The 13,556-nt window shown below is 41.0% G+C and overlaps 1 protein-coding gene across 2 annotated transcripts in view; it reads left to right on the forward strand.

The window, feature by feature from the left end:
* The window catches only part of F5 (coagulation factor V), a 75,690-nt gene extending 64,205 nt beyond the window's left edge, over window positions 1-11,485 (forward strand). For both annotated transcript variants that reach the window (XM_040451722.1, XM_040451724.1), the window contains 6 exons: window positions 681-781; window positions 1,209-1,364; window positions 3,800-3,944; window positions 6,118-6,269; window positions 9,523-9,705; window positions 11,064-11,485. In XM_040451722.1, the coding sequence (XP_040307656.1) occupies window positions 681-781; window positions 1,209-1,364; window positions 3,800-3,944; window positions 6,118-6,269; window positions 9,523-9,705; window positions 11,064-11,210 (884 nt within the window). In that variant the 3' untranslated portion in view covers window positions 11,211-11,485. The remainder of the gene's footprint in view (window positions 1-680; window positions 782-1,208; window positions 1,365-3,799; window positions 3,945-6,117; window positions 6,270-9,522; window positions 9,706-11,063) is intronic.
* Window positions 11,486-13,556: the final 2,071 nt, after the last annotated feature.

Raw genomic sequence — 13,556 nt, forward strand, 5'->3', positions numbered from 1 at the left:
TCCTTCCTTCCTTCCTTCCTTCCTTCCTTCCTTCCTTCCTTCCTTCCTTCCTTCCTTCTTTCCTTCCGATCCCATACTCTTGTGACCATGTGCCCATTTCCAAAACTCTCCACATTCATCCCCATTCCACATTTGATCACAAATGAGATATTCCAGCCGGATTCCCAAGGTCTATTGGCCACATGCCATACTGCCCTCTAACAGGGCCCTTTGCTGTGCTAACCATTCATCTATTCAGAAACTCTGCTGATCACCCACTTTGTGGCAGGATCTCCTTCTAAATTGCCTCACTCTGCCTCAAAGCACTTCCCAAGATGAAGAGGTCAGTTGCAAGGGATCATGAGCTTCCCATAATCCCTCCCATGTCCTCCGCTTAGGCAAGGCACACTCAGCAGCAACCACACCAACATAGCTGAGAAAAGATAAACACAACCTGCATGCAAGAAAGGGGGTGGGTGGTGGTTGACACCAACCAAGCACAGACCTGAAGCCGAGATTTCATAATCATGAACTGACTTAGTAGCTGAGGCCTGTGACAACCGCCTGGTTGCCTAACTTTAATAGAGGCTCCTGCAGAGATCTGGTTTTCCACGGGGACTAAACTTACTTGGGAAATTTCTAGTTGTATGTTTTGGGTTTTTTTTAAGTTCAGAATAAATTTTTTTCTCTTTTGAATTTAGGTTATTGGGAGCCCAAACTAGCAAGATTAAACAATGGTGGATCATATAATGCTTGGATCACAGAAAAGCCTTCAGAAGTTGACCTTAAACCTTGGATCCAGGTATATCTTATTAACCTGATAGCATTTACTGTGCTATAATAATAAAATGACAGTGATTTCATATTTTTCTTTCTTGTTCTTGCAGTGTTTTAGGCACTATTCTAAGTGCTTTACATATTCAAAATGAACCCTATAAAGTTAGTTCTAGCGTTATCCTAGATATCCTTTTTACAGATGAAAAAAACAAAGAAACGGAGGGACTGATTAACTTCCAAAAATCACACACAGCTAGTAAGTGGTCAAACTTGGATTCAAGTCCAGGTACTCTGTGCTCAAATATGGATTGTATCTAGCCAGTTTATTAGTTTGCTGACTTAGGTGCTGGCTTTTTAGTTCTAAAGAAAGCTGGTTACACAATGAATTAAGGAAGGTGATATGTGAGTTGTCGACAAGGACAGATCTGCTTAATGGCTTTGCTCTGTTGCAGGTTGACATGCAGAGGGAAGTCGTCCTCACAGGGATCCAGACCCAAGGTGCCAAACACTATCTGAAGTCCTACTACACCATGGAGTTCTATGTGGCCTATAGCTCTGACCAGACAAACTGGCAGATCTTCAAAGGGAACAGCACAAGGAACGTGATGGTCTGTGGACAGTTTCTTTCTAAGTCTCAAGACTCACCCTAGGATTACTAGGCTACCATGCCTATGACTATGTCTTTTTAAAAAATACCTTTCTGGGTGGTAGAAATACAAATGGCTTTCTTAGGGCTTTATGAAAGAAAGTGGCAAAATCATGGGTCTGTTATACAAATTAAAGGGATAAGCCTGATTTATGGAACTTCAAAACTCCACACACACAAAAAAAATCACTTTTCGATCAAACTAAATGCCCATGCTTCTCAGATTGGGACATGGTGTAGGGCATTTAATCTGGTTTTGTGCCTTAAGGAGCTCATGCTCCTTAAGCTTGGAGTTTGGCCTCCAAGTTTTGATAATACTAACTTTTACATTTTATTTGTTCTTTGTTTCAGTGTACTTGAAGGAAATAGCAGCTCTGAGGCAGTGTGCTTTTCGGAATTTTTTTTTTTTTTTTTTTTTTTTGCTACCCTGCCTGCGGAGTGACAGTCCCCTGCTGGGTCTTTCAGAGGCTCAGCGGGATTATTCCCAATAACCCCTATGTACCAGCCCTAACTCTTCTCTTCCTCCCTAACCCCCTTGCCAGAGAAAGTTATCAGAATGTAAGGCATCAGTCTGCCATTATGCTGATAACTTTGAACCTGTTTCATTTTTCTTATAAATCACTTACCATTTTACTAGTTTGTATATTATTATTAGCTACCCCTGGTAATAAATTATTTGCACTACACCTTAGAACAGATCATGAAAATCTCAAATTATCGTCCCTACTGATCAGTTTTGGAAAGAGAACACAGGTTACAGTTAGAGTTTGTAGCTGAAAGACTTTTGCCCTTATGAGGAACGTTGGTGTGCGGTATTATTTTTTTTTTTTTGTACTTTTTTTCTGGTTTTGGTATCAGAGTAATACTGGCTTCATAAAATAATTTGGGAAGCATGTTCTGTTTTCTGAGAGAGATTTTCTAGCATTGGTGTTAATTCTTTAAATATTTGTAGTATTCAGCAGTGAAACTATAGGGGCCTAGAGATTTTTTTTCCAGGAACTTGTAAATTACAAATCCAACTTCTTTAGTAGTTACAGGCTGTTCAAATTACCTATTTCATATTGGGTGAGTTAGATAGTGTTTTTCAAGAAACTGATCCATTTCCTCTAGGCTGTTAAATTTATGTGTGTAGAGGTGTTTGTAGTATACTCTTATTATCCTTTTGATGTCTGCAGATCTATAGTGGTATTGCCTGTTGAATTTGATGTTGGTAATATTCACCTCTTCTCTTTTTGCTTTGTCAGTCTTGCTAGATGTTTGCCTTTTTTTTTTTTTTTTATCTTTTCAAAAATTGATTCTGTTTCCTTGTGTTTATCTACTGTTTTTCTGTTTTCAGTCTTGCGGCTCTTATCTCCTGTGTTAGCTGGCTCTTTCCTCGCTGGCTCTTTCCAGCCTCTTTCCAAGTCCAGGTTCTCCACTAAAGGGGAGCTCCTCTTTGCTGTTGGGTGGGGACAGGATAGTGTCCACTGATACGACGGTGGTGGGAGTCTTGTTAGGAGCTGGCGGGGATCAGAGTCCTGGATTCCTATTTGCCCTTCTCCGACACCATCCCAGTGAGGGTGCTGGGGTGCCTCATTACAATCTCATGAGCATGGAAGTCTAGGCTCCCCACTTGGCCTTTGATGCTGTGAGTAGAGGAAGGGCCATGATGTTTTCTATAATGCTGAGCTGGACATAGATCAGTTATCATCTGAGAATTTTCTGTCTTGCTGAGCTGCTCTTTCCTGGGTCTGTGGCTAGAGAAAGCAAGTTTTCATTGAGGCTTTTTTTTTTTTTTTTTTTGGCTGCACCCATTGGTGTTTCTTGGTTGCTGGCTTCTTTGCTTCCCAGTCTGGGGCATATGAGGCAACAATAAAACCCAGGGAGCCCACCGCCATGTTGCTCCTTGGGTCCCAAGGACCCTAGCCAGTCTGCCTTCTTCTCTCCCCCTCTCCGAGGCTCCTTATGTTTTAGTAGTACTCAGCAGAAGGAACGAGGCAAAATATGTCTACCTCATCTTCCTGAAGTGATCTCCAATTATTTTTTTTATTTAAAAAATTTTTTTTAATGTTTTGATTTATTTTTGAGACAGAGAGAGACAGAGCATGAGCAGGGGAGGGGCAGGGAGAGAGGGAGACACAGAATCTGAAGCAGGCTCCAGACTCTGAGCTGTCAGCACAGAGCCTGACGCAGGGCTCGAACTCACGGAGTGTGAGATCATGACCTGAGCTGAAGTCGGACGCTCCACCGACTGAGCCACCCAGGCGCCCCTCCAATTATTTTTTTTTAAACCAAGAGACTTAATTCAGGTCACATGAAAACTGAAAATGACAATATTAAATTAATCCAGAATTTTATTACAAAATCACTTTATAGAGAATTGTTACATAACTAAGCCTTCCTCTTTTTTTCCTCTAGTATTTTGATGGCAATTCAGATGCCTCTACAATAAAAGACAATCAGTTTGACCCACCCATCGTGGCTAGATATATTAGGATCTCTCCAACCAGATCCTACAATAGAGCTGCCCTTCGCTTGGAGCTACAAGGCTGTGAAGTTAACGGTAAGGAACTAAGATGCATTGTTGTCCAACCACCAGGCAGAGAATCAAGTAGATATGGAAGAATGGCTAGAACTTTTAGTTCTCTTCAATCACTTGGGTGCCTAGAAAAACCTTGGCGAAACCGGTTCTGCTCAGGTGAACTCTCATTGTGATCTGGGCCAAAACTGGTTCTACCAGCCAAAGGGCAGGCACCATCTCTGAACAGTGCCAGGATGGCATGGGCACCGCCCTGACCCTGCAAGGAAGGGCCCTAGCTTAGAATAACTGCATCAGCCCATTTCAATAAGAACTAAGGTTCAGACTAGGCCTGACTCTTCCATAGTTCTCCAGGTCACCCAGATTTTAATGCAGTAGAAGAACACAGCAACATTACTGGCATATATTAGATGTTCGATGAATGTTTTCAACGAATCTAAACTCCTTGTCAACCTCCTGAAACTCTGATTGAACTCTTCATTCTCTTTGGCACCCAATGTAGGCGCTCAAGCTCTTTCTCTGTAAGCTGCTGTTTTTCAAGGGATGTAATGTGACCTGTGGTATAAATAAATCCAGGTACTCACAAATGGCCATAATAAAATTCTACCATGTGGAACAAAGATGTTTAAGAATCTGATCAACTATGCTCCTTTGGTGACTCTTAAAGTAGAGCTCTCCACATTCTTTCACTTCAAAGCGCATCTAGAAAATATCTGGCTAGCAATCTGGGGTAAGAGAAGGCCCTGGCTAATCTTCCATTGCATCTCAGCTGCCCGAGGGCTCTGAGCGAGAGGGAGATCAATACACAGCGCACCTGAAACGTGCATTTCTCCACCTGTTGGGGAGCTACAGTACCTTCTCAGTCTCGCACGGCTCACAGTGGACAAAGCAGCTGAAACTCGGAATCCGCTTCTTATCGAGGCAGATAACGGTATCCATTATACTGCCGATACCATGAGGGGCATGGACATGGGCGTTTTGTCAAAGCACGGTTAGCAGTGGTATGTAACACCTCCCACATAAAATGCTAATTCTGTATAGCAGGAGCAGTCCTTGAGACAGCTCCGTAAATCAATGGCCTTTCTTTCCCTCTGGCACATGATGTAAATGGTAGTTTGTTCAGATCACAGAGACAAGCCGCTCTAAAATGTGACATTCAACTCTGTTAATCTATTTAAAACATTTATATTCTATTCAAGAAGCATTACTTTTTAAAAATCTCTTCACTTTCTTGGGGCGCCTGGGTGGCTCAGTCAGTTAAGCATCCGACTTCGGCTCAGTTTGTGAGTTCGAGCCCCGCGTCGGGCTCTGTGCCAACAGCTCGGAGCCTGGAGCCTGCTTCGGATTCTGTGTCTCCCTCTCTCTCTGCCCCTCCCCCTGCTCACACTCTGTCTCTCTCTCTCTCTTTCTCTCTCTTGCTCAAAAACAAACATTAAAAAAAATAATAATAATCTCTACACTTTCTTGATATAATTATTAGAGTAGATTTTCTTTTTTAAAACTCTTTTTTTTCCATGGAGAAAGATATCACTTCAAGAAAATGTCAGCATGATTTACTAACAAGAACAAAGTGTCACAGAGGTGATGATGATGCGTGGTCAGCTGGGCTCACTCACTAGTTACGTTTCTTACATTCGCAGCCCAGCCTTGAAGCCTGACGTTCAAGTTCACGTCTTGGCAAAATTCATAACATGAACCACCCTCAAAGGGTTAAAAATAAAATATTGAATGTGACTCCCCAGGGATCTTCTTCTTTGTAGCTTTTCCTTAGAAAGAGAAATAGAGTATATTCTTATATACAGAGATAGTTTAGGAGTATTTTCTACCTCAAAGAAAAGACAGTTTCCATGATTCTCTGAAGGAGGAAAATGAGTTTAAATATTTAGAACGCGGTGTTTGGTGTCAGACTTCCTGCGCCCCAGTTTAGTTTCTGATTCTTCTGGTAGTCTTACTTCAGGCAAGTTACTCTTTCTTGCTCTGCTTTTGTCTTCTCATTTGTAAAATGGAGGTGGTTAGCAGCATCAGATGATACATGGAGAGCCTAAAAGTAGGATTTGGCACATGGGCAATAATGTTCACTGTCGGCGATGGTTGTTTTGTTGTCACCGAGTATGAATACTGTCTCCTCTGTAGTGCAAACCACCACACAGGGAATACTGGTGGTGCATAATTAATCACATTACTTTTCTCTTGACAGGATGCTCCACACCGCTGGGTATGGAAAGTGGAAAGATAGAAAACAAGCAAATCACAGCTTCCTCATTTAAAAAATCTTGGTGGGGAGATTACTGGGAACCCTTCCGTGCCCGTCTCAATGCCCAGGGCCGTGTGAATGCCTGGCAAGCCAAGGTAAAATAACGCCTATGAGTGGAGTTCTCTCAGCCTTCTAGAAGAAAACCACGGCCCTCACTACAAGGAACATGGGCATCTTGGGAAGCAAGAATATTATCTCCTGTTTCTGCAGATTATGATCCTAGGTCCTTAGACCTAGGATGTCTGTTGACTTGATAGCTGTAGCTCTGACTTTGGCTGAGAGAGAAGTTACCATCTCCTTGGTTTTTGGTCTAGTCTTGATTTAGACGAGGCTGGGCAAATTTTTTCTGCAAAGGGCCAGATAATAAATATTTTAGACTTTGTGAGCCATACATTTCTAGTCATAACTACTCAACTCCGCCACTATAGCAAGAAAGCAGCTATAAACAAGTACATGAGCATGGCTGTATTCCAATAAAACTTTATTTACAAAAACAGGCCGGGGGCCAAATATGGCCCTTGGGCTGTAGCTTGCCACCTCTGAATTAAGACAACTTAGTGATAAATGATTTAGATTTCCAACACCTTCTCTCTTTTTTCACAATTTAGCAATATTTTTCATTTTCTTAACAGTGCTATTTAAATGTTTTATGTTCCCATTTTTTAGAATTTTGTGACATTCCTTTGGACAATTGGAGGCACAGTAAAATGCTACAAAACCGGGGTTATAAATCAGTGGCCTAAGTTTAATAAGCATCTTCCAGAGAGTAATATTGCTCCTAATATTAGCCCATTGAGTAATTCCAGTGTCTTAGTTTTTAGGGTAACTGTTAATATTGACTCATTTTTATCGCACTTTTCAACTGACTTGAAAAATTACGGTGGCATCAGAAACCAGAATAATTCTATCAGTCAACTTAACCCTTCCTTATTTTCTATCTTCCTATGTCCCTCCCTTAAGACACCTACATTCTAGTTCCCTGGACTCCATAGAATTCCAGGTCCTAACCCTAAGTTAGGCTGTCAGAAATGGAAAGAGAGCTGTGGTGGGAGTAGAGAAAGTAGAACAGCTTGGACCCCATACAGACAGTCTTGGGAACTGACATCTGTATCTCAGAACTCATTGCCAGTCCATCACAGACTCACAGAATAGAAGAACAGTGAGGGGGTTACAAAGCATATGGTCCAGACTTTTCCTGTTAAGTTTAAACACAGAGAAGATTGCATCATTTTCACTTAGTCTGGTGGCAGAATCAGGAAACCCATTCTCCCGATAAACAGTTTAGTGGTCCTTCCGCCATTCAAAGCCACCCAAACCCCTTATTATGCAATTTCATGGAGGGGTAAACAGACCTGAAGAAGTTAAAATTTAAAAAGTAATAATGTATTACATTATACTAATATAATTATATAAATAAAATAATAAAAAAATGAAGGATTAAGTTACATAGAGATGTCATCCAATTTTTTCCCAGATAACTCTTTAGATCTGTTCATGACAGATATATGTCACAGGTATAACTGTGTCACCCTACTCCATATTTTACAACTTTTTGAAATACTTTGCTCTGTATATGATTTGCACTTAGTCTTTGTAATATAATAAGGGCTTCAAAGATTAAATGCTGATTTTAATTTTTAATGCTGTCATTTTAAAATCTGGAATTCTAGGTCAGAACTGTTTCACTTAATCTTCTATTAGGATCATATGTCTTTAAAGGGTCTCTTTAGAGAGGCTAAAAATCTAAGCCAGACCTATGCAAGTACACACACAGACTGAGGTGTCTCTACCTCTGTCATGCCTACGAAAATTTTCATGCCTTCAAAAACCCTCTAGCAACCTATATTCTATGTCACCGGTACAACTTCGATTGGATACCATACAGTTTAAAGGTACACTAAGAAACCACCAAATTCCCTTGGGGCGCCTGGGTGGCTCAATTGGTTAAGTGTCCAACTTCGGCTCAGGTCATGATCTCAAGGTTCACAAGCCCATGTCCGTCTCTGGGCTGACAGCTCAGAGCCTGGAGCCTGCTTTGGATTCTGTGTCCCACTCTCTCTTCCCCTCCCCTGCTCTGGCTGGCTCTCTCTCTCTCTCTCTTTCTCTCTGTCTCTCAAAAATCAAATAAAATAAAATATAAACATTAAAAACTTTTTTAAAAAAGAAACCACCAAAGTCCCTAGAGAGTATTACAAACTTGACAAAAAATTAATTAACATAATTTTAATTCAGTTAATTTACTTTAAAAATACACATAGTATATGAGTATATACATATATCTGTGTATAAATATATACACATACATATGTGTACACATAAGTGATGATAAAGAAATATGTCAATATTCATTATTTCATATAGAACTGAATGAGACTATGGGGCATGATAAATCTCCCAAAGGTGAAAATTTCTCTTAGATTACTCTCGTACTCAGTCCTTCTGATCCTCTTTCTCCAAGTATGTATCAGCGAACATATGATTAGGCATTTTGTTAGGCCAGAAGGCAGGACAGCTACCATGCCATAAAGTCCCAGGTATGGCTTTATCAAGGCTCTCAAATATTACATTTATTTGAAATATCAGAAGAGAAGAAATTGGACTTCTCGTTGATATAAGCAATGGGAAGAAAAGTGGGACTTTTCTAAAATAAGTTAAATAGAGATTCTTTCCCTGATACCCTCATGGCATTTACACAAATTTATTTAAGAGAATAATATTTACAGATAACTTAGCAATATGATATTCTTTCTCAAGTAGGATTCATTTATGTGTTCATTCAACAAATATTTGTCGAACACCAACCATGTGCCATGCATTGTGGTAAGTACGTGGAAACAAAACAAATTCCGGCCCTCGAAAAGGAAGGGATACAAAGAAGTAAGTCATTATTGTACAGTGTCTGTGATACTCAAGTAAAAGTTTATATATGTCGGTGACAACAAAAACGAAGGAATAGGGAAATCCTCGGAGAGAAAGGATCTTAAGGGATGAAACAGAAAAGAAATCCTCTTGAGCTCTGTACATTTCTGAGTATCTTGGTCTAAAAAAAATCAAAGGTTTTTTGGTTTTTTTTTAAATTTTTTTTTTCAACGTTTATTTATTTTTGGGACAGAGAGAGACAGAGCATGAACGGGGGAGGGGCAGAGAGAGAGAGACAGACACAGAATCGGAAGCAGGCTCCAGGCTCTGAGCCATCAGCCCAGAGCCTGACGCGGGGCTCGAACCCACAGACCGCGAGATCGTGACCTGGCTGAAGTCGGACGCTTAACCGACTGCGCCACCCAGGCGCCCCCCAAAAAAATCAAAGGTTTTAATTGCCTCATTCACATGTCCTCATCATTTTCACAGGCAAACAACAACAAGCAGTGGTTACAAATTGACCTACTCAAAATCAAGAAAATAACTGCGATTGTAACACAGGGCTGCAAGTCTCTGTCCTCGGAAATGTACGTGAAGAGCTACACCATCCACTACAGCGACCAGGGAGTGGATTGGAAATCGTACAGGCAGAAATCCTCCATGGCAGACAAGGTACCGGCCGGTGTCCCAGCAAAGACAAAGCAGTTCGAAAGCTGCTGTGATGAGAAAAGTACCCTACATTTATTTGCACGTAGCTTTTGGGATTTGACAAAAAGGCACAGACAGGCACCTCCTCTCTAAGAATTCTGTGTGGAGAGAGATCCCATGTCTCCCCCTCTTTTTATGAGTACATTAATCCCATCGTGACGGCCCCACCCTCCCGATTTACTCTAATCCTAATTACCCCCCAAAGGCCCCGCCTCTTAATACTATCCCATTGGGGGTTAGGGTGTCGATGTAGGAATCTGAGCGGGATGCAAACATGCAGTCCATAACAGGGTCTAGAAAACCTTCCACCGTGAAATAACATCATGTTGGCATTACCTTGGGTATACTTGTTATTCTTGACTGATGCCCAGCAAATGCCCATGCCCCAAAGCTTTCTGTATCATATTATTAAGCAGGAGACAATTGTTAGCCTCACTGATGAGGAAACTAATTTCCTTCAAGATGAACTACGCCATTATTCTCCTTAATTCCCTGTCATATGGTGTTAAGATGCTGCTGGGGCAAAACTAAGGACATAAGCCTAATATTCCAGAAATGGAAGTGAGGCTGGAGCCAGGTGGAGGGGCAGTGCAGGAGAAGGGGGTGACGTTTACTGACTGCTGAGCTCGGGCTCAGCACTTATCTCAGCAAATGAGTTTGAACCTCTCTCTCTTTTTAAACTCCTGGGTTGTTTGTCTGGTCGCTTGGTTGGTTCAGTTTGTTTTATCTGTCACTGTACCAGGATGTCTTTCTAGCTTGATAAGCATCATTGTCATAAACAAATAGTGATTTAGCTTCCGGTGTATGTAAATCTGGGGGGAACCTGCTGGGAATGCAAAACTGGAAAAGAAAAAGGGGGGGCATAAAACACAGTTCAATTGAGGATATAAGGCATTTGGCAAAAAGAATAAGTAAAAACACATATCGTTGCATTTTATTTTAAATGTTGGTGACCCCTACTCTCTGGCACTTGTCATATGTGTACATACTTAAAAAAAGTCTTTATAACGCCTTCTGTGAGGTAAACTTTTATTATCCCCATTTTGCCAATGAGTATAGAGAATCAGGGAATGTAAGTAACCTGCCAGAAGTCACACAGCTCCAAAGGGACCGCGTCAGACGTCAGATTTCTTTATTTTCCCAGCTCGGATCACTGGTGAGGTAGAATCCCTAAAGAGGTCTGTTAGGCACATGATTTCATAATTGACTGAAGATCATCTCTGATCATGATGTCTGTGTTCTTTGTTTTTAAAAAAAATCACCTATAAGATTTTTATATCTGTTACATCATCATCAAAGATCTTCTCATATTTTCCTTTCAGATTTTCGAAGGAAATAATAATGTCAAAGGACATGTGAAGAATTTTTTCAACCCACCAATTATTTCCAGGTTTATCCGCATCATTCCTAAAACATGGAACCAAAGTATTGCACTTCGCTTGGAACTCTTTGGCTGTGATATTTACTAGAATTGAATGTTCAAGGACATAGGAAAGACTCTTAAAGATATCAAGCCATTTAGAGCGGGCAATGTATTTTATAGCTATTTTAAATAATAATTTTGATTGTTTCCCTTTTCTCTATTAGAGAATAAAATTTTATGTATGAAACTTTCATAATGTAACTCCTTGCTACAATTCAGTGAGATGATGGCTATTATTTATTCAGATATATTGGAAAATATCAAGAACCAACAAACAAATGGCTTATCTGTCACAATGATTAAAAATGCTATAGAAAGTAATATTTATGTAGTTAGCATGCTTCATTATAGTTCTGTTGAAACCTAAAAACACTAGGGGCGCCTGGGTGGCTCAGTCATTTACGCGTCCAACTCCTGATTTCGGCTCAGGTCATGATCTTGCAGTTTGTGGGTTTGAGCCCTGCATCTGGCTCTTTGCTGACAGAGTAGAGCCTGCTTGGGATTCTCTATCTCCCTCTCTTTCTGCCCCTTCCCGCTAGCGTCTGCTTCTCTCTAAGACATAAACACTTTTTTTTTTAAACCTGTACACACTAATAAAAGAGATATTACTTTTTTAAGCCATTTATAGACCTGGATAGCTTTCTTTTTTTTTATTATATTTTTTTATATTTTTTTTTTCAACGTTTATTTATTTTTGGGACAGAGAGAGACAGAGCATGAACGGGGGAGGGGCAGAGAGAGAGGGAGACACAGAATCGGAAACAGGCTCCAGGCTCCGAGCCATCAGCCCAGAGCCCGATGCGGGGCTCGAACTCACGGACCGTGAGATCGTGACCTGGCTGAAGTTGGACGCTTAACCGACTGTGCCAGCCAGGCGCCCCAGACCTGGATAGCTTTCACACCTACCTTAAAAAAAAAAAAAAAAAAAGAACTATGATTTAAGAGTAAAGGAAACAAATAAAATTTTTTAAATGGTTCATTTTTCTTGACATGAAGAGAAAAATATCTTACCATATGAAATAATGAGTCATTAAAATACCCTGCCTTCCTTACGTGACAATGATTTTTCTGACCCTCTATGAGATAAAATGATGTCCAGAGTTAGGGGTCTTTAGATACAAAACACAACCCAAATAACCATGGGAGAAATGAACCCTTGGCCTCACTCTAGCTGACACTACAATGGTATACTGTTTTTTCAAAGCATAGGTTCACCTAAGGGAAAGCTAAAACCTGTAAAGCAGCATTGGAACCACTGGCCCAAGTGCAGCTGTTCCTGCTAAAACTGGCGAGCAATTGTGGCTCTCTTTCAGTGCCCTTCCTTCCAGGGCCCCAACCTCCCCCTCTCCCTTCCTCAACAACTTCCCCTTTCAGCGCTCCCTTCCATGGTAACTTGGCATCCAATGATCCCATAGATACCGTGAGACTGGGGAGTTCTCTGGTCCACTTCAGCCACATGGGATAGGCAGTCACTGGTAAGACTATCTTTTTGTGGAACAAACCACCCCAAATCTGAATGCTTAAAGCAACACGTTTATTCTTTCTCATGATTCTGTGGGTTGACTGGGCTCGGCTGGGTGGTTTGACTCCTGACTACATTGTGGGGATATCCAGTGAGGTCATAGGCAGGGCTGGAGGCAGAGTCATCAGAAGGCTCAACGGGACATTGAAACAGCTGATCTTCTGTCACTCCTCAAGTGGTTTCAGGTCATTTCCTCATGACGTGGCAGCCAAGTGGTCCATCCGTTTGCTGTCTCCGATAGGAGAGCTGGGCTTCATGTAAGGTGGTTCGGGCTCCTCAAAGCAAGTGTTCATGGTTTAGGAAGCAGAAGTTGCCAGTCCTCTTAAAGGTAAGGCCTGGAACTGGCACAGCCTCACTCTGCGGCGTCCTATTGGTTAACACAAGTCACAGGTGCATCCCAAGGAGTAGAATTCATTGGGAACATCTTTAGATACTAACTATCAGAGTTACCTATTGCATCCATGGGTGGGCTGAGTCCTATGAATGCATAGGGGAACTTCAAACATCCACAAAATATGGCTTTCTCCCCCTCCCCACCTTTATTAAAATATATTTGACAAAACTATAAGATGTTTAAGTGCAGAACTTGATGATTTGACATACGTAAATGATTCCCATTGTCAAGGATTCCCATTGTCAAGTTAATTAACTCATCATCCCCTCACAGTTACTGTTTTGTTTTGTTTTGTTTTGTTTTTGGTCAGAATGCTTAAGATCTACTATCTTAGCAAATTTCAAATATAAAATACAGTATTATCAACTATAGCCTCCATGCTATATATTAAATCCTCAGAACTTATTCATCCTATAATTGAAAGTTTATACCCTTTTTACCAGGTTCTCCCCCATTTCTTACACTTGCCAGCCCCT

Source organism: Herpailurus yagouaroundi, unplaced genomic scaffold (genome assembly GCF_014898765.1).
Source record: "Herpailurus yagouaroundi ecotype Mexico unplaced genomic scaffold, PumYag 205, whole genome shotgun sequence".
Classification (NCBI taxonomy): Eukaryota; Metazoa; Chordata; class Mammalia; order Carnivora; family Felidae; genus Herpailurus; species Herpailurus yagouaroundi.